Here is a 24,786-nt window from a genome sequence, read left to right as displayed (position 1 = left end):
GATAAAGTACTTAATCTTAAACCCTTGCACTGCGATTCCTGATAGAATGAAGCAATTCTTATTTCTTGTATGTCTTTATTTACACTCGTCGCGAGAAGTACGCTGACAGGCTTTCAAATCGAATAACTTTTTTAAGATTGGTCATTTGGTAACATTTTTTTAAATGTTAGTCCGACTTGTTTGCTAGAGAATAAGAAAATATTTTGTTTGGGTTGCAATTGGTTGGGATGATAAAGAAATTAAAAAATGACGTTTCATTAACTCTTTTTATCCGAGCCTATAACGAAGATTTAAAAAATGCGTTTTGTAACATTAATATTAACATTAATATTATTAATTATAAATAATATATAAATATATATATATATAATATATAAATATATATAATATATAAATATTATTAATATTATTAATTTAACATTAATATTAACAGTATTCCGATGCTTTCTGTTGCAGATAAATCTACGACTTATTCTTGTCAGCGGTAAAACAAAAGAATTTCTCTTCAGTCCAAGCGACTCAGCAGGGGACATAGCACACCATGTGTTTGAGAATTGGCCCGAAGGTAAGCTGTCGCTAGTAGTCTTCGGAAAACTAGCTTTGTTCTTTACACGAAACAATCGAAATTACCAATGTCGAAACTGCAATGCAAATTTACCGTTACCGGAGTGCAGCACTTGCAATTTTGTTCGAAGTTTCCACGATATTCGCTTCATAGAATGAAAATTATTCAGGAATCTTTACGAATTCTTCTTTCTGTGACACTGAAATATTCCAACGTAAACACCTTCTCTAAGCTGGATGAAATGATGACGAACAATATATAATGATAAACAGACTGAGGATTTTATGCATTTATGAGAGAAATGTGTAGGCAAAAGGCAAGACAGTGAAAGCTTTGGAAGAACTTAACAATATTGTTACATCATTTGCAAGTTACAAAACCTATAAAGTAAAGAAGTAGATTTCTATTTGGCTAGAACATTTTTATTTTGAAACACTGGAAACATCGCTGGAAATTGTAGGGTTTCATCAGTTTTACTTCGAGCTATATCATTATTTCGTAAAAAGTACCGAATGGAATCTGATAAAAATTTTAACTGAATCAAAGACGATATTTCTCGAGCAAAACATTTATTGGTGTATTACATGAATTTGTATTTTTATACAAATGTGCCATCTCTCATTGTTCTTTAAATTGTGTTATGTACACTCTTTGTAAGCATCGTTGACTTTATCATGAACGGAAGAATTTTGACATTTACAGTAAATTCTCCCTAATCGACACTCAGATGGTACATAAAAATGGACAATTTGGGAAGAGGAGATACGATTATTCGAGCCTTGCGGCCCGTTATTACAGTTATTTTTGTACAGTTTTTACAAATTACTGCTATAGAAGGGAGAAATATTATACCTTTAAATAATATGGGGGTTAATGCCTGATCCAGATACTGCGATACACGAGCAAGAAATCTTCCTTTGTCCCCACAATATTTATTTAATCGTCATTCTTATCATGCAGGAATTTGCATTGTCACAAAGATATGACATACACGCGATTAACAAAGATTACTTATTTGACTACCAGTCCTTGTTTCACTTGGGAATTGTTGACAATATAAATCAGCATTTGAACAGAGCAGCTCGCCGATGTATTGTTTCAGCAAACGAAGTGGCGCGCACAATCTGTAAAATTATTTTTCTCATATAACGTGTCCAAATCGTACTTACTAACTTATGCATAGTATTCTAACATAACAAATAATTATAAATAAGTAAAAATAATTATAAACAAATAGAAATAATTAATGAAATATTCAAAATATTATTTTTATAATTTAGTGGATGTGGAGTGTTTATTATATAAATTTATTTTTATTATTGTTACGATTTAATTTATTAATTAACTTTATTATTTTATTTACGGTATTTTAACATAGTGCAAATAATTAATAATTCAAGGACAAATATTATTGTTATTTGTATTGTGGGAAGTCTATAAAATAATTGAAGTAAAGATGTATGTGTGAAACTGTTAAAAATATTAAACACTATCGCAAAGTATTCAAAAGGTATTGAAAACTATTGCAAAGTATTAAAAATAATTGAAAATGGAGAAAGAAACTAGAAACAATAAAAAGCTATTGAAAATAATTTTATATTATACTTTGGTTTTGTCTCATTTAATAAGTCGAAGCCTTATATAACGGTATAATATATAATTTAATATGTCTTATCTTGTCCCATGCAATACAAAAAATAATGTAAAAGTCGTATTGGCAGCCGCCAATTCTTGTTGCACTGATAACAGAAACTTTTTACGGTTCCCAGTGACGCAAAATGAAACATCAGGACTCACTTGAAAGACTGAAATATCGCAGTAAATAATAGGTCATCTTCAGACTGGAATAATTTTAAACAGACAAACAATAAAAACGTGAAAATTACTAAAAACTATGATGTATACCTTTCTAAACAGTGACGGTAAAAAAAAATATGAACGCAATAACCGAGCCATATTTCATAAATTGGCGAAGACAAAAATTAGTAGATACTACAAAATGTCATTACTTTCAATGCAAAACAACGTTACACGAGTAGCATATTGTAAATGAACAAAGTAATACTGGTACACTATTTATTCAGATATATATAATATATTATTATATTATATATAATATAATATATATATATATATATTTTTATGAACGGTTATTTTTTATTATATATACATATAAATTATTTTATTTAAATGATTTGATGTATATATATATCCGCGAATTCCCAATAGTTCAGGCAACCAAAATGTTTCATCTCACGAAAGATTTGAAAAATCGTATTTTGACCAGCTTTTTGAACCTAAATACAGCACTGCGCCACGCGTACAGCAATATTTGCTTACAAAGCAATTTTGAATTTCAAATATTTGGCTTGGGTTTCGTTATCGGCGACCTCGAAAAACTCCAAATTACAAAGTTCCAGAAAAACTTGTCGAAATCCTGACTGCTGGTCGAAAATTACCAATCTCCGGACCACTGCGCACTGTGCGGCGCGGCGCACAGTGATGCGAGCAATGGAATAAAATCAGAATATATATATATATATATATATATATATATATATATATATATATATATTTTTTATAACATAATCGTAATCTAGAGTCTTTATTCCTACATAAATAACTAAAAAAAAAAGTAACCCTCAACACCTAGGAAACACGTTAGTATGGACAACGATCATTTAATTCAGAACACATTCCATTTAAACGATTGCGCGGAAGAAGTTTACAAAGGCTTAAAAAAATTTTGCATCCTTCTGTGCGTGAATATTAACAATAGAAAAAACTTCCAGATTGAATACTTGTAAAAATCTTACAAAGAACATGCTATTGATGTCTCATTTTTGCAAATATTTTCGTACATATTCTCTTGTTATTTATTATCCTGTTACATTGAAATATTTGCTGCTTCTTTATATATTATATTAATATATGTATGTGTCAGTTACGTATGTATTATGTTAGAATGTGTGTTACCCGACGCCTAGTAATTCTTAATAAAAAATGTTTCGAATAAAAATTAATCAGCACACAGTTTCTAAAAAGTTACAATGCCAAATGTTGATGAACGATGTTTTTATTCAACAAAAAAGCAAAATGGTTGCAATTTTTTTTAACATAACCGTATATTATTTAACACGTTCCGTGCCGAGCTTTTTTTACTCGAATCTTCACACTTTGATATTTGACTAAAACTTGATGTATTACGTGCAATTATTAATTCTCGTACACATAACAACGTAACAAAAACTTATCAACGCCCATTCTTGCGGTGGAAATTGATTCTTCGGTTCTAAATTTCTTGTAAACAATTTGTTCAGTTCACTAAGTAAACGTGCAAGCGTGTACCATCGATGGTACACGTGGCACGGAACGTGTTAAATACCAGATCGATTCATCTTTGTATTCCGTTCAGAAAAATGATTGACTTACTTAGGTCGAGAATTAATTAGCTTAGAAGTTACGATTATTGTCCCGAACGCCCGTAAGATCGCATATCACTGTGCGACAGGCCGACGAATTGCCGAGGGTCTCGGTATTCGCTAATTCCCATAAAAGTAGCAGCGGTATCAGGGAGAAACGTCCCGGCGTAAAGAACAGTCGCCATTTCTTAAAGCCGTGCACGGTACACCGTATAAATGGAACGCGGAAAAAATTCCACGACGTCGGTAGTATCGCTGCAGTGCTTCGGGATAATGCTAGCTCGTTCATCACTGTCGGGACACGGCTTCGGGACTACCAGAATTGAAAACACTCGCGGAAATATGGGTGCGCGAAGCATCGCTGTCTATCGTGGGACGTATCACGCCGGTACAATTCAATTAGACGGCGCGCAGCGTGGAAACGGCTCGCGTAAAAATTTCGAAACGTCACTGGGAACTATGTCCCGCTTATGGCGTGACGGAGATTGCCGGTGAAAAGCGGGAGCCGGTCGTTGGTCCGCGCTCTTTCCGACCAGTGGAAATACGCGGCCCGTTCTGGCCCCGATAGCTGGAAAAGAAACGACGAAATCCGAGTTTGCGAAACGAGAACGAGATCGAATCAGCCGGGATGATGCTTCTTCCTCTTAATGCCTGGAAGAATAGACGAAACGGATAGAGAAGAGAGAGATCGTCTTGTATTCTTTTAAATAAAGTCTCCGAACTTAAATCACCGGAGAGACTCGTCGCCGGAGAACCAGGAGGAGACTCGTTTAATATTGAAATGCATTCACCGACCGCAACTTCTGTTCTCTCTCTCTCTCTCTCTCTCTTCCGCGCGTGCTCTCTATCTCTTTCTCGAACCGTTGTACACGAATTACTTCGGCTTTCAGGGACAGAAAAGTGCCGCGGCGATACTGGATCCCCCGACCGTAAGATGGAATGTTCCATTAACTAGCTGGCACTCCTTGGAAATTCATTAAGCCACCGCTACCGGGATAGTTCCTGTCTCGAATTACGTTGCGACCACTATAATCCTGTCGCGGAGCATCTCCCGGCTGCCTCCATGCAAATCGTCGCGATTACATAAAGATAAAGGGTGCCGCTTAGCCTGTAATAAAAAGTGCCGTTCCCATTCCTCGGATCCTCCTTTGCGAAACGTGTGTTCAGAAAAGACGCAAAGTCGCCGGGAACGCCCCGAAGGAGATGCAGCCTGTGCTCCATCAACCGTGCAACAAACCGCCTGCACGATTGCTCGATGCGAATGCGCTCCGTATCTGCTACGGTGCGACGACGCACGGTGAGCCGAAACGGTCGATAAACATCGAAAAAACGTTGGGAACGTATTAAAAATGTTATTCAAAACGCTTTATATTAAGGTGTTTTTAAGGTCGCCGAGTTAATCATTAAGCCAACAAATAAATTTTTTAATTAAATAATGAAATTTGGGATTGTAGGTCGATAATATTTTATTGTTTCGCATACTCTTTGAAGTATTATCTGATCGTATTACGATTTATTTAAACTAAATTCGTTACCTCGTATGTTGTTGCGCGTTTTGGATCGTTGAATTCAAAGCTGAGGACAAAATTTCCAAAGTTTTAGAGGGACATCCAATTAGCAGCGAAATAATTGTACATTTTTAACACGTTCTCGGACAGTGAAAATTTTAATGAACTGCAAAAATAGAGAGGTGATTTATTCTTAAGCCAATTGTGATAGCCAAATTTTGATTGGTCCCATTTTGTCCGAGTGCTCGGACTGTCGCATTTTAATAACTATATTTTTTTTATACAAAAAAGAAAAGGGGCAAAATAAAAATAAAATGCTCAATGAAACAGCAAGCCAATCCATGAAATTGGATAAATTAAGTATACAAATATATAATATTAAATATATAAATTACATAATAATTTTAAAAAATGTAGAATTAAATTCATGATAATGAGACTTATTTTGAATGTTATAGCATTCGCGTCATTTTGCGTTGCAATGAAAACGACTCCTATAACATCCACGTCCGCGAGCGTTTTAAGTTAACTGCTATAAGAGATGATGGTTTACTGATCTTCATTACAATTGATATCTTTACCTAAAATTCGAAAATTGAAATGATAAACTTAATGCTTCGAAATGTATAAACGTCAAGATCTTTTCATCATTTCGATTCTTATCAAATGTAGTTCTTTAAAGATTATGAATTCACGTGTTTCGAAAACATTATCGAAAATAACGAGAAGTTGAAATTAAATTTTAAAAATTGAGATTTTTCTTCAACTTGCAGTATTCTGACATCCTTCATCTCTTCATCTGTTTCATTGTTTCTCACATTCAATCACACATTACACAGTCTACACTTGCATTCTCAAAAACGCTTTCAACACGTAGCGCATAACCAATGCTACAATGTATACATACAGGGTGTCTCGAAAATGTCTCGTAATTCAGAAATGAAAGGTTCCTAAGGTCATTTGAAGTAACTTTTTCCTTAGCGGAAATGCAATCCGCGGCTTTGTTTGCGAATTATTAAAGAAAAACACTGACCAATTAAAAGCGAGCTCGGCTGACGTGAGGCGGCTCAGCCAACGAGCGCACGAAGTCCAGTTCCGCCCAATGGCTCGGCCGTCTCGCACCAGCTGATCTCGCTTCTTATTGGTCACTGTTTTTCGTTAATAACTCGTAAACAAAGCTGCGAGTTGTATTTTAGCTAAGGAAAAAGTTACTTCAAATGACCTCTTCTGTCATGCAGAAAGGTCTTAGCGGAAGACCAAAGAGGTAACATTTTAACCCAGAAGGAGGAAGAAATTGGTATTCGAGAAATTGCTCGTTGGATTGAAGCACTGTCTGCTCTAGTTCGGTATAAAATGCCGACAGAATTCCTCAGAGTTGTTGACAATGGGCAACTATAAAAATGAGCCGCAAGGCTCGAATAATCGTATCTTCCCTCCCCCAAATTGTCCATTTTTGTTTAGGAGCTGAAGGAAAATTAGGGAGAATTAACTGTATACAGAAATAAATGCCCAAAATTGAAAAAAATATGTAATTAAATAACAATAAATATGTCTCTATCTTAATTAAATAAACTATTACGAGCGAACGCTCATAAAGCAGAGGTTCGAAGTGTACAATAAGAGGGACAGAAGAAATCATTTTTTGTTTCATGACTTTGGTATAACCGCAACTAATTAAAGCATTGCTTTAAACAATTATCTTCGCAGATTTAACTGTCCTTTTCAACTGTCTTGAAGCAGAATCATGGACAAAGCTTCGTCAGTGCTTTCCAAAATCGTAAAACTATAAAATACCTTAACAAAAGCAGTTTGGACTTTCGAAATAAGAGCATCCCATAAATTTTAACAAACGCATCTTCCTTTTTCCGCGTACCTCAAATCTTGTTACCGAAATTCCGACAAAAGTACCGGCCATCATTTGCGCCGCAACTTCTCCTTTCTGCGGTACAAAAATATTCGTTGAATTCAAATTTCGCTGCGAGTGTAGAGCTACAAAAATATAATGGTTTCGAATGCTTCATATTTTCCGACCGTCCTCCCTCGGCTATTCATCGGCAAATGGCCGGCCGGAGAACAATCGAGAAAGAAATTCAGAAACTAAGCGAAACGAGAACCGCAAGTTCCCAACGCAGATGTTCGTGTCTCGTTCATTATCGGAACATGAAATCCGGAAGAGGGGTTCAAAATAAAGGCTGAATTTCACGTCCGTCTGGGCGGAACGGCGGAGAAGGGGACCGTCAAGATCGAAGCGCCGATGTATCCACGTTTTCCGGGCCAACGGCCGCAAAATTCCTTTCTTTTTTTTCAGCGGGTACCATGGAAAAACCGTGAATATCGGAGGCAAGGTCGCGCGACTGATACCAAACTCTTTGTCTTTCAGACTGGGCGGAAGAAGCCGTTGCCAAAGCCGAAATCCTTCGGTTAATCTACCAAGGCCGTTTTCTACATAGCAACGTCACACTTGGGGCACTTGGTCTTCCCTTTGGGAAGACGACGGTGATGCATCTTGTCCCACGAGAAAATCTCCCCGAACCCAACTCTCAAGGTAAATCATCGACGATTCAGCCCATCGTTTCTTTTCTCTTCTATCCGCCTACGGAGACCTTCTCTCGTTCGATTTACCCTCGAGCTACATCTAAGTTGATCCTTTGCCTTAACAGCAGTATAAAATTATTAGTTCCAAATAACGTTAATTGCTATTTCATGGATAATGTGTTTCAATTAAACTTTTGCTCTTCATTTGGTCAATTAATAGCGAATTGATAGATTGATTATTTGTGGAAATTGCATTTATTTCTTAATCGAACATTTTTATAACGTTCCAAATAACGTTCGGAAAAAGCATTGAATAATGTACGGCAAATTATGATTTATTATTATGAAATCATATTTTAGAATTGAGCATTTCTTGAATTTATTATTAGTTGAAATTCTTCTAAAGATAGCTTCTGTGACATGGAATAAAAGATTCGTCTGCTGAAAAACTTTTGCAAAATTGATTTCAAACAGCAGTATAAAATGAATCGTTTCAAATAACGTTAATTGCTATTTCATGGATAATATGTTTCAATTAAACTTTTGCTCCTCATTTGGTCAATTAATAGCGAATTGATAGATCGATTATTCGTGGAAATTGCATTTATTTCTTAATCGAACATTTTTATAACGTTCCAAATAACGTTCGGATAAAGCATTGAATAATGTACGGCAAATTATGATTTATTATTATGAAATCATATTTTAGAATTGAGCATTTCTTGAATTTATTATTAGTTGAAATTCTTCTAAAGATAGCTTCTGTGACATGGAATAAAAGATTCGTCTGCTGAAAAACTTTTGCAAAATTGATTTCAAACAGCAGTATAAAATGAATCGTTTCAAATAACGTTAATTGCTATTTCATGGATAATGTGTTTCAATTAATCTTTTGCTCCTCATTTGGTCAATTAATAGCGAATTGATAGATTGATTCTTAAATAACGTTAATTGCTATTTCATGGATAATGAGTTTCGATTAATCTTTTGCTCTTCATTTGGTCAATTAATAGCGAATTGATAGATTGATTCTTAAATAACGTTAATTGCTATTTCACGGATAATGAGTTTCAATTAATCTTTTGCTCTTCATTTGGTTAATTAATAGCGAATTGATAGATTGATTCTTAAATAACGTTAATTGCTATTTCACGGATAATGAGTTTCAATTAATCTTTTGCTCTTCATTTGGTCAATTAATAGCGAATTGATAGATTGATTCTTAAATAACGTTAATTGCTATTTCATGGATAATGAGTTTCAATTAATCTTTTGCTCTTCATTCGGTCAATTAATAGCGAATTGATAGATTGATTCTTAAATAACGTTAATTGCTATTTCACGGATAATGAGTTTCAATTAATCTTTTGCTCTTCATTTGGTCAATTAATAGCGAATTGATAGATTGATTCTTAAATAACGTTAATTGCTATTTCATGGATAATGAGTTTCAATTAATCTTTTGCTCTTCATTTGGTCAATTAATAGCGAATTGATAGATTGATTCTTAAATAACGTTAATTGCTATTTCACGGATAATGAGTTTCAATTAATCTTTTGCTCTTCATTTGGTTAATTAATAGCGAATTGATAGATTGATTCTTAAATAACGTTAATTGCTATTTCACGGATAATGAGTTTCAATTAATCTTTTGCTCCTCATTTGGTCAATTAATAGCGAATTGATAGATTGATTCTTAAATAACGTTAATTGCTGTTTCATGGATAATGAGTTTCAATTCATCTTTTGCTCTTCATTTGGTCAATTAATAGCGAATTGATAGATTGATTCTTTGAATCATTTCATCACATTTCTCTCGAATCTATTATTAGTTGAAGTTCTTCTAAAGATAGCTTCTGTGACATGGAATAAAAGATCTGTCTGCTGACAAACTTTTGCACGTCATAATCGTTTTGTTTGACTCAAGATAAAAATACATGTATCTCTCTTTTTTTTTATCCGGCGTTTAAAGTCGCATCAACCACCAGATGGATTATTAGCGACTCAAAGTCAGATGTAGAGTTAGTTGTACAATTAGGACTGTTTCAAGTAATTCAGTAAATTCACGATCGTTTCTTTGCTCTTCAGCGTGTCTTCTAAAGGAAGATTGATATTGTGGTGTTGTCGTGTATTCTGCAGTGTAGGATTATGTGTTCCACTGTCAGGGGTGTGTTACATGTCCCACAGGTTGATGGTTCTTCTTTGTTGAGGAGGTATCGGTGGGTAAGCTTCGTGTGGCCTACTATAATCCTTGAAATCACGATCTGATCCTGTCTTTAGAGGGTGTGGAATATACTCTTTTTGAAGAAGTTATCTATTAGCTTCACTAGTTTGTGGGGAGGGGGGGGGGGTGGTCCTTTTCCATTCGTTGTTCCATTCATCTTCAATCGTTTTTTCAATATATGGGTTATAGTTTCTGGTGGTAAGTTGTTGTTAATTGGATTGTGGGATAGTGAGTTGGCTGCCTCTCTGGCCGCTTTGTCGGCTGTTTCGTTTCCGTCAATACTGACGTGGAAGGGGACCCAGATTATTGTTACTCTGTAAATATTTTATTTGTAGACATTCGTTGTAGTATCTCTAACAATGTTTTACATGCAAACATTTGCCAAGACATATTCCTCAGGGGTCTATTTTATCTAAGAAAATCAACTTATTCTTGCAGAATAAACGATATCCATACTATTTATTACAACAATATAAAATATAGTATATTTGTTAATACGCTGTTACGCGCATGATTATAAAAACAATTCGAGCAGTGCCCAAACATTAAATACGAATTATTGTTCGATTCGTACGGATAGAAGAGAAAACCAACGATTTTTAGTACTTAGTCCTTAGAATTAATAGACACTTTCTATCAACATATCGTTTCTTTTCCTGCTGACAAATTATTAATATTAATAATATTAATATTATTGATATTATTAATATTATTAATTATTAAATAATGCAAGAAGTTAATCGATATGTTTAATTTATTGATCGGTGAGATGAATTAATTTTTCATGGCAGACCTCTTTTATGCCAAGAAATTTTAAAAACGACGCGCGTACACATACCAGAAGCCTGTTATCTCTTTTTTTATTATCACCGTGCTGACACAATGTTTTGCGATATCTCTTTATTTTGTTTTGAATCGATGAAACCATGCCACTGTCGCCGTTTATACCAACAGTGACGTCAGAAGTATCGATACAACCGGCTTGCAGCTCGTATAGCACGTTGAAAATTGCAATTTATTTGACGTATCTGGGTGTTATTATATTTTTATGTTTCACGAAACTTGCGTAACTCTAAAATAATCCGAAAGGACTATGTCAAATCGATAGATCGTGAAAAGTGATTTTTCGTCATTTTTTTGTACAGAATTGTAGAAAGTACTTTGTAATTTGTACATTTGAAAATATGAATTTTTTACGTACACTTTATACTTAACGCTAAAAGAACAACCGAGCTCTAAACGCGACTAATGTATATTGTTTTGTAACAATGACAAGATCGCATTTATTTCAACATCGAGCTATTTTTATTATAATATAGAGTAAAAAGATTTATCTAACAATTTAACATAGAAATATTTATCGTAGAAAATATCAGAGCCGATTCATTGTGACTGGTTTGGTAGTTTCGCTGTCAATAAATATTTTGAACACTCCAACTTCGGATCTTTCCGAATAACAACATTTAGGGATTTTTCAGAATTTTTTCCGAAGAACTGTAGATATTGCGTTAAAAAATGTTTCTGCTTTCTCAGTATCTCACAATTCGCTCTTTAACAGTCGCCATTCGGACTCACAGTATAAACATTGTTATTTGACTACGTAGTTTCTGACAATTAATTAAAATTTCCACGTAATTAATTAAAATTTATACAAAAACTAAGTAGAAGAATCGCGTGTAAAGATATATTGAGTAAGTTAATAAATAAAATTATAGATCAATCGATGCATACTCTTGTCATATTCTTGTCAAAAAGATCCGCCATTCGAGTATTAAAAGTTACAAGAATGGTAACAATTCGTTTCTGAATTGGATCTGGACAGAGATGAAAATGTCCTTGGTACAATTTGCAAATACGGCCACGCGAGACGTGTTCCTTTCCTTTTTCAACGACCTCCATAGTTCTTATTGAGGTGACATTGTAGATCGAAACAACCTCAAAACGATGTGAAAAATAGTGAAATCATCGCATGGATTAAATACGCGGATTCTGTGATCCTCCGCGAAATATAAATACTTCGACGAAGAAATTTGATTCACGCTTATTTCGAACGCGCTCTTCTCTTCATTCCGCGCGTAATCTAAAACGTCGGCAAACTTTTCGGAATTGATCGGTGTAATGGTCTTCGGAAACACTACCGGGCAACCTCTTCCTCTGTTTGAATGGCAGTAATACAATCCACTTAGGTAATAGGAAAGTAATCCCGGTGATATAAGTAATAACCATAATGCGTCCGCAGCAAACGATTCGTTCAACGAAATTCGTTAATCCACTTATTAGCTTCGGAAGTAACGCGTGAAAAAACAATATCGTCTATTTTTAACAAGGCATTTTCGATATGGTAAACAATCCGCCGCGGACTCGAAAGTTTTTTCAAAATGGCGCCGAACCCTTATCGACGTGGAAAATAACTTGGAAATGATAGAATCGCTGTATATATATATATATATATATATATATATATATATATATATATATATATATTAATATTAATAATATATATAATTATATAATAATAATATATCTATAATATATATATTTATATATATATATATGTTACGGGGTTCTTCGCGCCTAATCAGACTCGCGCTCGCATTTTCCCGTTACGCGGCTCGAAGTTTCCTCTATGTGGCAACCTTTATCGTGTAATTCGATTCGGAGCTCCGCAAAAATGCGATTATCACTTTTCGCGCGTCTCGATCAAGGATCGGAGTCTCGCGATACCTTTGACTACGGTCTCATTGTTCCCAGTGATTTGATGATTCAACTTGTTTAATTGTGTGAGCACGGACTTCGGCTACCGACACGAGTAAACTCTCGTGCAGAACGGCACGGGAGGAGCTACAAATTTCATAAAAGTGTCGTATTCACAGCTTCTGGTAAAAATACGTGGTCGTGGTTTATCATTTTCACCGAACTTAATGTGACAAAAAGGTAAACGAACTAGATAATTCTATTTTAAAATTCTAGTTCTTTTACTGCAACAATGCACAGTGTCATCGAGTTACTCCTATGTTCAATTGCTTTATATTTTATTTTATTTTTTAAAGAAAACATTTTGTGCCATTCATCAATTGGTTACATTTAATGGCACAGTTGTACTCATGAGTTAATTCATCGGTTAATATCGCATTTTAGTGTTTTATGACAAAAAATAATCCTTTCAATATATATATATATATATATATATATTGAAAGGATTATTATATATATATATAATAAGCAACTGAACAAATTTGGTAACAAAAAATAATATTAACACCAGTTAAATTAACAATGGCTTATTAACAAAATAATAAACAGGCGACAGGGTCGAACAACGCCATGACCATGATGATGAACCTCAGCGTGAGCCCGAGGTGGCTCAGCTCAATAATAATGATTGTAACTTTATGAATTACAACAATGATCAGAATAATAATTGCTATCACCAACGTAATCTTCAATAACGTCGGAAAGGGTAAGAGCGACAGCGAAAACATTGACGACAACAAGTGCAGCAAAAAAGGCCGTTTTTATACCGCATACTTCAGTTACCTATTTTTACTACATACCTGTAATATTCTCCCGTTCATAAACTTGGCAACGACTTGATTCTAGTATACCTTAAACAAAGATTTAACAAGCAAGTAAAAATCATCACTTTTTTATTTATCGATCGAAGTTCAGACAAACCGAGTTATTTTTATAATGAGAAATACTAGTTTCTTGTTGTGTGCCAAGATTAGCAATTCATGCATACTTTTTGAGGAAACGATTGTTCATTTGAAATGCAAATCCCTAAGCTTCCGATAAATAAGAATTTTTACAAATATTGTAATAGCCCAATTTATTGGACTATGATATTGATTATTTTTTACACTATAATTACTATCACTTGTTATATTAGAATAACAAAACTCAATTTAATTAGACTTAGATTTATATTATAGATATTATAACATATATCTACATACAGTGTATTTAAAAACCACATCCGAATTTGAAAATATTTCAAAAAATATATTGACAATACAGAAAAGTGTTTCACACGTAAATTACATGCAATTCAAAATAGCATATGGTGTAGATGTTTTATGACCTTGCGATGTTCTTGAACGAGCCTACGAAGGTCGCAAGGTCAAAAGAACATCATCTACACCGTATGTTACATTGAATTTCATGCAACTTACGTTTGAAACATTTTTCTGTATTGTCAATATGTTTTGACATATTTTCATATTCGGATACAACTTACACACAGTATATTATATTTAGTTATTATGTTTATAATACCAGGAATTCAAAACGAAAAAAGAAACAAAAAAACTAATCATTCTTACTGGTTTGACAGTTCAACGTTAAATTTTCAATTAAAAAAAAAATTGTCCAAGAGAAGATATGTATTAATTATATTAATACCATTATTACATTATTTTAATCTAATCAAACTTTCTCTATGTTAAAGAAGAAATTTTTTGTTTTTATATTTAACTATCTAACTATGTATCTAACTATTTTATATTTAATACTATCTATAACACTCCTTAATTTGCATATGCAGGTGAATTTTTTATAATTGTATAATTATAATTGTATAATTATAATTATACAATTATAAATCGTACTGTACAATTCGTACTTTATAATTTGTAAATATAAATTATACTTTCTAATTAAATGTATTTAAATAATTTCTTGGAATAGATTTTTTTAAATACTTTCCAATGAAAATTTGTCTACTATAATCTAAACTTTCCCCTACAATGTGAAATATTTCTTGAAATCAATAAAATTGATCAATCTTCAATCTTAATTGAAGACATTTCGAATTAATGGTCTGTCCACGAAGCACTGCATCGCGTGTGACACGTGTTTTTCCATATCAATATTACTTACATACATTCTCATCATCAGTTATATTAACTAAATAAGTGCGTGGTTCTATCATGGTCATCCATTCCTCCTTCAACAAATTACAGGCCCAGGCTTAAAATAAAGTAAAATAAAATAAAATAAAGTAAAGTAAAGAAAAGTAAAGCAAAATAAAGTAAAATACAGTAAAATAAAGTAAAACAAAGTGAAGTTAATTGTGACCACGTCTATGTGTCGCGGCAAAATAAATCGAATGGAAATTACGAATCGTGGAAAATACAAGTAAAAAGCGTTTTGTGATTCAATGCAAAGACCACAGAAAATCAAATGAAGTGAACCGTGCAGAACGAGAAAGCTCTCGACATAATTATATTGAGTCTGCACAAGTCTCAATTCAATCACGTTAAAGGCTAAACTTTTCCTTGAGGGTCTCTATTTTTTTAACTACATTCCAATGGATTTTGTCGAGAAAAGTTATCATCTTTACCTAGCAAATATGGAACCTTCTGCATTGCTATCGAGTCCAGGAAAAAAATGCCTACATTGGACCAATTTGAAAGTAAAACTGCTCGAAGAAGAAATTAGGAAAGCTGCAAGAGGGAAACAGCATTATTAACGGATAAAAGAACTGCGAGGGATAACAAACAACAGCATGAATCCATTCATAACGAAAATATGAAAACAAGTACCATGAAAAGCTCACTGAAAAGTGTTATACATGTAGAAAAACTGATCATATAAGCAGAAATTGTAAAAGCAGACAGAAATCTGCTCCGCCAAGAAGAAGCAGAGAAGATGCAATGACCACTGGCGCTCTAACTACTAATTCGATCACCTCTGATGACTGGTTCCTGGATAGCAGGGCAACAGTACATATGTGTAAAAAGAAGGAAAACTGTAACAAAATGAGCCAGGAACAAAAGGACAGGGTACCGTCACTGACAGTACCACAAGCTGCTTAAAAAGAGGAGTAGTCAAACTAAGCATAAAGTCAGATAATACAAATCAACAATTAAATTAAAAAATGTTATGTGGAATTCTAAATAGATTATTCCAAAATAACCCATTATAGGCATCAAGCATCGCCAACAACGGTTTCATAGTATCCTGTAACAAACATTCATCAATTATAAGACGCAAAGATGGTATGATTGCGCTAACTGCCCAGGAACATAACAGATTGTACATAGTAAAGTCTGCGAAGGCACGACAAGCAATGCTGTCACAAGGAGAAGATGACAGATTCAACAGATGTCAGAAAACTAATTCACAAGGACATGTTGCATGGGACGAGGATGTGCAAACGAGAAATGGAAAATAAATGATACATAAGTGTGAAGTATGTGACTTAAGCAAAATTACCCAGTTGCCATTTAAGGACTCAAATAACATTGAGAAGGAAGTATTGGATCTAGTGCACACAGATATCGCTGAGCCCATGAGCACATCATCTTTAGGGGAAGCTAGATACTTGGCAACCTTTATTGATGATTGTTCTAGATACGCAGAAATAGTCACTCTTAAAGAAATATCTGAAATTTTCTCGGCGTTCGAAGCTTGCAAGAGTCACGTTGAGAAGCAAACAGGAAGACTTATTAAAAATTTACGCAGCGATGACGCTAAAGAATATCATTCGAAACAAAATATCTAGAATTTTGGTATGACCAACATGCTTGGCATGTCTATTCGGAAGAGAGGCGATACTAGGTAAATCAAGATGTCTCAACGCAATTATATAGAAGAAACGCTAAATAAGTTCAGTATGGAAGACTCCAAAACAACATCACGAAGTAATCAAGAGGACATGGATACAAAAGATATATCTCTATCGCTTATTCTATCCGCGAAGCACCGCATCGCGTGTAACACGTGTTTTTCCATATCAATATTACTTACATATATTCTCATTAAACGTTCAGTCATATTAACTAAATAAGTGCGCAGTTCTATCATGGTCAGCTATTCCTCCTTCAACAAATTGCGGGGCCAGGCTTAAAATAAAGTGAGGTAAAATAAAGCAAAATAAAGCAAAATAAAGTAAGTATAGCATCAGTCACATTTTTAAGATTTCTGAACTTCGTAAAAATAATTCAGGAGAACAAAGTGCATAATATAGGAGAGCATAATAAATAATGAACTTCACATACCAAAAGTATCGAAATTGCTGTGTATGTATTCAAATGAAAGCGATAAGACTTCTGCAATCGATGCGAAACTGTATAGAACTCTGTCCGTTAAAATATCTTGATTATTTCAAACAGTACGAGAAAATATTACTTACAAACGTTATAAGATGCAAGAAAGCGCATAATACAATATAGATGTTATTCCTGCGATTGGAGGTATACAGGGGGCAGATATACTTTCGGAAATTATAAAATGATCGTCCGGTAGATAATATGTTAACTGTTGTGTACAGTAAATTATTGCAAAGTTTGACAGTCGGAAATAAAATCGTAAAGTAATTATTATAAAAAGAATAATACAACATACATGGAATAAACATAATTAGTATATATGAAGTATAAATAAATAAGTAGAACCATTTGTTTGTCGTATTTTTTAAATACTATTCACTATTTTCATTCATCGTAAGTTAATGAGTAAGATTGACAATTCATTCTGAAATTCGTATAAATCATTGAAATATTCGAAAGGTATGCCTCAACATAAATATCTCAAAACGAAACGCGGACCTTATTTTTAAACCCAGGATTATTTTTGGGACACCCCCTAGAATTATGCCATTAGATGAAAAAATAACCAAAATCTGAATTCGATCGGATAATGGAAATTTTATAGTTTTGTAACACTTTTTTCTCCATTAAAGTACATTGCTATCATACATATTTGTACTTCCTTCAATTCCTTCTTTTATATTTCATAAAAACATAGAAAACAAATTTAGAACTTTTTCTTTTTCATAAGTCGCGATTTTAAAATTTCAAAAATTTATTGCGGAGAAAAATATACTTTCTTGCATTATATTTACTTCGTTAAATAGTACAAGTTTTACCTGTAACATCTTTATATATGTTTATAAATAATAAAGATATTCAAGCGATTCTATTTATTCTTCTTATTTAACATTACAATTAATACATGCGTACAAAATAGTTTGTGTAAACGTGTGCAAAATAGTATTCAAAGTTTTGAAAATACTGTCACATTCGTCTCCGGCTAGCTGCTAAATAGTTCTTCAAAGTCGTTTGTTTATGATTGCGATTGATCCGACGATCGTTCGAGCTTTGAACGATTTTGCACAATGAATCGAAGAACCACCTCGCGCGGCCACTACTAATTAACAAATCGGGCGCGGTCTCGCAAACGTCTAATCGAGTCTAACAAAAATTTCGCGTAAGATTCACAAAATATCACCGCTGAGATTCTATCAAATCTGGCTTGGAGGACGGTGCGTCACTACCTTGGTCCTCCCCACTTCTCGTAAGTAGGGGTGGGCGGCTAGGAAGACTGCCCAATCACGGTGGGCCCAAGAAGACGACATCGCGACTGTTCAACCGATTGGGACCTAGGAGGGGGTACCGCGGACGCTTCCAAGGGACTCGGAAGCATCGAGTAAACGTAGGAAAATTCCCAACATCTGGAAGCAACGTTGCATTTGATATTCCACGGCCTAAATGTGCAAATCCTCGCGTTGACAACCGCGCGCCGTACACCAAGGGATAGGCGTTTATGACAGAACGATGCAGATAAATTCAAAGAGCGTCAGGTAGGCGCCTTGGGACGGTCAGAAATGCAGTTTTCCAAAGCACGGATAATGGACACAGCGTTGCTCTTCAAGATCCCAAGCATTGCTCCGCGCCGAAAAATGCCGAACAGCGCGATTTTCGCTCGTCTTAATTTGCGCGCTATTAGTTTATAAATATTTCAAGGTTTGTTCAATAAAAATTATTGAGAAGATACAAAATGTGTTAGCTGTATTATTTATATTAACTTTCGTTAATGTTAGTGCGTCAGTATAGTTGAGCACGCTACTTCGACAATCTGCAAGCGCACCGTCAGTTGTACATAGCGTTCAAACGTCCTTGGATTTTTCGGCAGAAAATTTCAACAGCGCGATTGCGCTGTACTCAGACTGCTAAGTACGGTCCGTTAGGCAGCTACCTGTACTGAACAAAGGGTCAGGTACCGAATGTTGAAGGGAACGGGGCTAGTCCTTGGATTAGAAAGCTAGAATATAGCATTACGTTTTGGGTGTACAGCGAGGAGAAAGTGCGGCGAAGTAAGAAGGGGAGAAACAAAATTCGAACAATAATGCAGACGACAGAAGAAAAGTCATTTTTTTAATTTAAGGCAATACTACGGGTGCCAAGTTTCTGTGTAACGGACAATTGTTAAGAGTTTTATTTTATAGTAAGTGCCTATTTGGCAGCGAAGTGGAAATTTTTTCGGAAATGGCCCGAATGCCTTCAAAAAATACGCGCAACGCAGCATTGAAAAATTGATATCTCTTGTACACGTTGAAATGAAACCTAAGTGACTCGAGAGCAAGATTTTTGTGACAAATGACTACAGTGTAATACAAGACTATTAATGTGTAAATTTAATATATCACCGACAAAATGGATATAATGCACAAATAACGCAAGCAAAGATAAACAAATGACTATGACTAATTTCCAAATAACGCATTATAACCTACTAGAAGTAGGTGTCTACAGTGTAATACATGACAATTAATGTGTAAATCTAATACATCACCGACAAAATGGATATAATGCACAAATAACCCAAACAGAAATAAACAAGCGTCTATGATTAATATAAAAATAACGCATTACAACCTACTAAAAGCAGGTGTCTACAGCGTAATACATGACAATTAATGTGTAAAGCTAATATATCGCCGACAAAATGGATATAATGCACAAATAACGCAAACAAAGATAAACAAACGGCTATGACTAATTTCCAAATAACGCATTATAACCTACTAGAAGTAGGTGTCTACAGCGTAATACATGACAATTAATGTGTAAAGCTAATATATCACTGGCAAAGTAGGTGAAAACAATATATGCGTAAATCTAACAAGCAATCTCACAGGCAAAGGGGATGAAAAATAACAACTTGCTCTAAAATATAACTCTAAAACATAACTATGTATGTACGTTAAAAATGGATGACTATGACTAACGCGACATAAACAAAACCAAACTGTAGTACATTTAACGGATTTTCTGACTCCAAGTGTTCTTGCGCGACCAATAGTGTGAACAGATTTCGGCAACCGGTCTCTTGGTTGTCCCATCCTGGCCCGGATGCAGCTTCAATATGCGCGCCGAAGACCACTTCATCGGTGGAAGGTTGCCCCCGCCTTAAGCCATAGGGCCATAGTGCCAGCCTTTGGGGCATCAAGAGATCCAAGCTTCAATTTGTGTCGCTGCTGCAGCCCGTGCAAATGATCGCGCTGCCATTGCTTCCAGGAATATTGAAGTATTTGTTGCAGTAACTGGAATTTAATTAGACGATGTTAACGAATGTCTGTGAGATCAGAGTAAGGGACCGGATCAGTCCACGTCGCAGGTAGCAAAGTTACGGGAGCGATTAAAAATATACCCCTAAATTGGGGTTGCAAAGTAATGGGGCCGAACCAGGAACAATGGATCCCAATTCGGTACTAATATCTGGCGTTTCTGATCGGATAATAAGGAAGCGTCCTGCAGACGACCGCCTACCCTGACAAGCCCATGCTCATCGAGGAATGGTTGCGAGGAAACTATGGAACTTTTTCTATTCAACGGCGCCTTCGCCTTCGACTGACGAATTTCTCTATGAAAATAATGCGATGATGGTGTCCCGAATCCCTATTTCTATGTTCGATGCTTCTACTAAACCTGAGGACCCAAAATAACCTGAAGAAGCTTATTGTAGCACGAGTACCGGGTAATTATCCCTAAAACTAAAGAGAGTCGGGATTGACCGACGCCGACAACTGTACAAATCGAATCGAGCGCTGCTCCGGACCCTCAACGGTGGATAATTCATTAAAATGCTGCTCGCGGCGATCGCTATCAATAATTTTCACGTCGGCCTCAACTTTCTCTGCTTACCGGAATTGCGAAACTACGGTACAAAATATACAGACTCTATATTATATTATTCACATAATAAAAAATTGAAAGATAACGCACGATTTATGAAAAGAACTTTGCTACTAATAACTTTAAAATGCCCCACCCTGTATAAGCACTTAATTTAAGATTATTAGACCAAAAAAAAAGATTATGTAAAGTAGTTGTGTACAAGTCGTGGATCAGCCAAAACCGAAATGCAAAGATTATGTGAATAAATAAAAATAAAAAATAGTTTACCAACGACATTGAGTCGTCTTTTTTTCCCCGAGTCGCGCCCAAGTTGAATCATAATTTTCTGCGGATGTTAAATTATAAAATTCTATCATTCGCGCACCGGCACCCAACAACGCCTATATGAAATAATTGAACAAGTCAATATCAGTCAACTTATCTAAACTAGTGTCCTACTACAAACGTAGTCCGGAAGCGAACCCACCCTAAAATAGTTATTAATAGGTATTAAAAATAGTTATCTTCAAACTGCTCGCGCTCCGCTATCTGCGACTCGTTTGCGGCACCCATGATGGCCAGTTAACCACCGAATTATCCGTTTCCCGAGGTTTTCTTATCATATACAGGGAGTCCCAAAATTATGGTATTTCTAGGAAATGAGGGGTTCCCGAGGTCATATGAAGTAACTTTTTCCTTAGCGGAAATGCAATCCGCGGCTTCGTTTGCGAGTTATTAACGAAAAACAGTGACCAATGAGAGGCGAGATCGCCAGGCGGCCGTGCCAATGAGCGGGGAACTAGGCTTCGATCGCTCGTTGGCTCCGCCATCTTGCGTCAGCGGAGCTCGCCGCTTATTGGTCACCATTTTTCGTCAATAACTCGTAAACGAAGCCGCGGATTGCATTTTCGCCGAGGAAAAAGTTACTTCAAATGATCTCAGGAACCCCTCGTTTCCCGCTTGAGCAATAATTTTGGGATATCCTGTATTTATGACTGAACATGATCGAACTTCTCGTACGAACCCTCATTAGCCCGAACGCGTTTCTCAAAGGCATTTACATCCGCGAACTCAACGCATTCTTTGAATACAGTTAACTTGGCCTTTATATCTCTGCTATCAACGAGCACAAATTGAAACTAGAAAAGTGACTTACGATAATGACAGGAATGAAATGCCTGTCTGGCAGCCTCTTCGTCGTCCCGCATGGTGTCCGTTGCATCCCGACAGTCGCAATATGCCCAGAATATCACTGAAGCCGACGACGTTCTCGGATGCTGGAACCTTGACGATGAGAGCTACCTTTAGCGACGCTCGTCCCGATCTCTTCCCAGGTGTAACATACGAAGGAGTATGTTGCTTACTGCTACCAGGTCTGAGGGGATGGCGAGCGTAATCCTCACACGCAGACGCCTCGGCCGATATCCATTACGAAGACGTTGACGACTATCAAACGGTCCAAGGTTGATAAAAAACTCCCAGCAGTATATCTCACTTGGAGGATCCATGTTTATGCCCGCGGTTGATGCGACGATCGTTGAAGCTTTGAACGATCTTTCGCGATGATAGTAAGCCAACTAATTTTGAACACTGAGTCGAAGAATCCACCTCCAATGAACGAGAAACAAAAGACTCTGCTTGCGAACAATAACGTTGTATTTAAAACAACAATAAGAACGTTTACGCACTCCGAAAACTAGGTGCGCCGATAACGTAGCCCGAAATGCTACTAATTAGCAAGACGAGCGAGGTCTCGCAAATATCTAATAGAGTCTAAGAAATTTCGCGTGAGATTCACAAAATATCACCGTTGAGATCCTGGCAAACTGACTCGGAGGACGGAGTGTCACTTCTGAAGTCACCTCGGTCCTCCCTACTTTTCTTCAAGTAGGGGTGGGCGGCTAGGAAAACTGCCCAATCCCGAAGGGCCCGAGACAACGTCAGGGCTGTTGAAAACAATACCGATTGGGACCTAGGAGGGGGTACCGCGGACGCTTCCAAGGGACTCGGAAGCATCGAGTAAACGTAGGAAAATTCCCAACATCTGGAAGCAACGTTGCATTTGATATTCCACGGCCTAAATGTGCAAATCCTCGCGTTGACAACCGCGCGCCGTACACCAAGGGATAGGCGTTTATGGCAGAACAATGCAACCAAATTCAAAGAGCGTCAGGTACGCGCCTCGGGACGGTCAGAAATGCCGTTTTCCGAAGCACGGATAACGGACACAGCGTTGCTCTTCAAGATACCAAGCACTGCTCCGCGCCGAAAAATGCCGAACAGCGCGATTTTCGCTTGTCTTAATTTGCGCGCTATTAGTTTATAAATATTTCAAGGTTTGTTCAATAAAAATTATTGAGAAGATACAAAATGTGTTAGCTGTATTATTTATATTAACTTTCGTTAATGTTAGTGCGTCAGTATAGTTGAGCACGCTACTTCGACAATCTGCAAGCGCACCGTCAGTTGTCCATAGCGTTCAAACGTCCTTGGATATTTCGGCAGAAAATTGCAACAGCGCGATCGCGCTGTACTCAGCCTGCTAAGTACGGTCCGTTAGGCTGCTACCTGTACTGAACAAAGGGTCAGGTACTGAATTTGAAGGGAAGGGGGCTAGTCCTTGGATTAGAAAGCTTGAATGTAGCATTACGTTTTGGGTGTACAGCGAGGAGAAAGTGCGGCGAAGTAAGAAGGGGAGAAACAAAATTCGAACAATAATGCAGACGAGAGGAGAAAAGTCATTTTTTTAATTTAAAGTAATACTACGGATGCCAAGTTTCCGTGTAGCGGACAATTGTTAAGAGATTTATTTTATAATATGCGTAAAATAAAATTGAACCTTCGGTCGAGTGCTTGTTTGGCAGCGAAGAAAGTGGAAATTTTTTCGGAAATAGCCCGAATGTCTATAAAAAAGTCGTGACGCCGCATTGATAAATTGATATCTCTTGTACATGTTGAAATCAAACCCAAGAGACACAACAGCAAGATTTTTATGACAAGTTGGATAACTTCTTCGATATTGCACATACTGATGCGTTACAATTGGTAAAAATTGAGGAAGTATTTTTGGAAAACCAAAGAAAACAAGGACGACCTGGCTCAATGATTGAAGGAGATCGCTTATTATTTGATGAAGAAAAAAAGAACGATACTTTAAAACGAGCAAGAAGAATCGAGACGAATGCGATATGATATTAATACCACTGAAAATGCGATTCATATATTTTTATTTTATTTCTACTTTTATTTATTATTACAATTTACACTATTTTTTGTATTCTCTTTAAACAAGGCCAAACATCAGAATTCCAAGTATTACACTATCCGACAAAATCAAACTTTCTTTCTGATTTCCTATAGCTACTATGAATTTCTTGTAGAGCTTCACTCCCCGATCAAGGACCCGAAAACCGAATTGCTTCGTAATCCTCAGTTTTCGAAAAAGACGAGCTTTTGTAAAAACCCAAAATTTTCGACAAAAATGAGGTATTGCATGAAAAGTACAAACGTTAGAAAGTTCTTAATCCGTCTCGAAAGATGGAGGATTCGTTTCCCGAATACAGTGGCATACAATTTATTAATTGTTTTTTGTCCTAAATAACTATAAATTAATGTCAAAATTTAAAAAAG

The 24,786-nt window shown here is 35.8% G+C and overlaps 1 protein-coding gene and 1 long non-coding RNA gene across 5 annotated transcripts in view; one reads left to right on the top strand and one right to left on the bottom strand.

The window, feature by feature from the left end:
- UBL3 (ubiquitin like 3) overlaps positions 1 to 24,786 on the top strand; it is a 274,931-nt gene that overhangs the window by 228,720 nt on the left and 21,425 nt on the right. For 3 of the 4 annotated variants that reach the window (XM_033470972.2, XM_033470973.2, XM_076524455.1), the window contains exons 2-4: positions 457 to 565; positions 7,876 to 8,040; positions 13,559 to 18,174. In XM_033470972.2, coding sequence (XP_033326863.1) covers positions 457 to 565; positions 7,876 to 8,040; positions 13,559 to 13,704 — 420 coding nt within the window. In that variant the 3' untranslated portion in view covers positions 13,705 to 18,174. Of the gene's footprint in view, positions 1 to 456; positions 566 to 7,875; positions 8,041 to 13,558; positions 18,175 to 24,786 lie in introns of those variants that run through there. The other variant, XM_033470974.2, reaches the window with a different exon arrangement.
- LOC143260010 (uncharacterized) lies at positions 19,394 to 22,997 on the bottom strand. The gene is made up of 2 exons (XR_013034108.1): positions 22,313 to 22,997; positions 19,394 to 20,582 (listed from the first exon to the last, which is right to left on the bottom strand). It is a non-coding gene; the product is annotated as an uncharacterized LOC143260010 (long non-coding RNA).

Source organism: Megalopta genalis, chromosome 9 (assembly GCF_051020955.1).
Source record: "Megalopta genalis isolate 19385.01 chromosome 9, iyMegGena1_principal, whole genome shotgun sequence".
Classification (NCBI taxonomy): Eukaryota; Metazoa; Arthropoda; class Insecta; order Hymenoptera; family Halictidae; genus Megalopta; species Megalopta genalis.
Note: the sequence above shows the minus strand (reverse complement) of the source record. Positions and strands in the feature narration are given on the sequence as shown.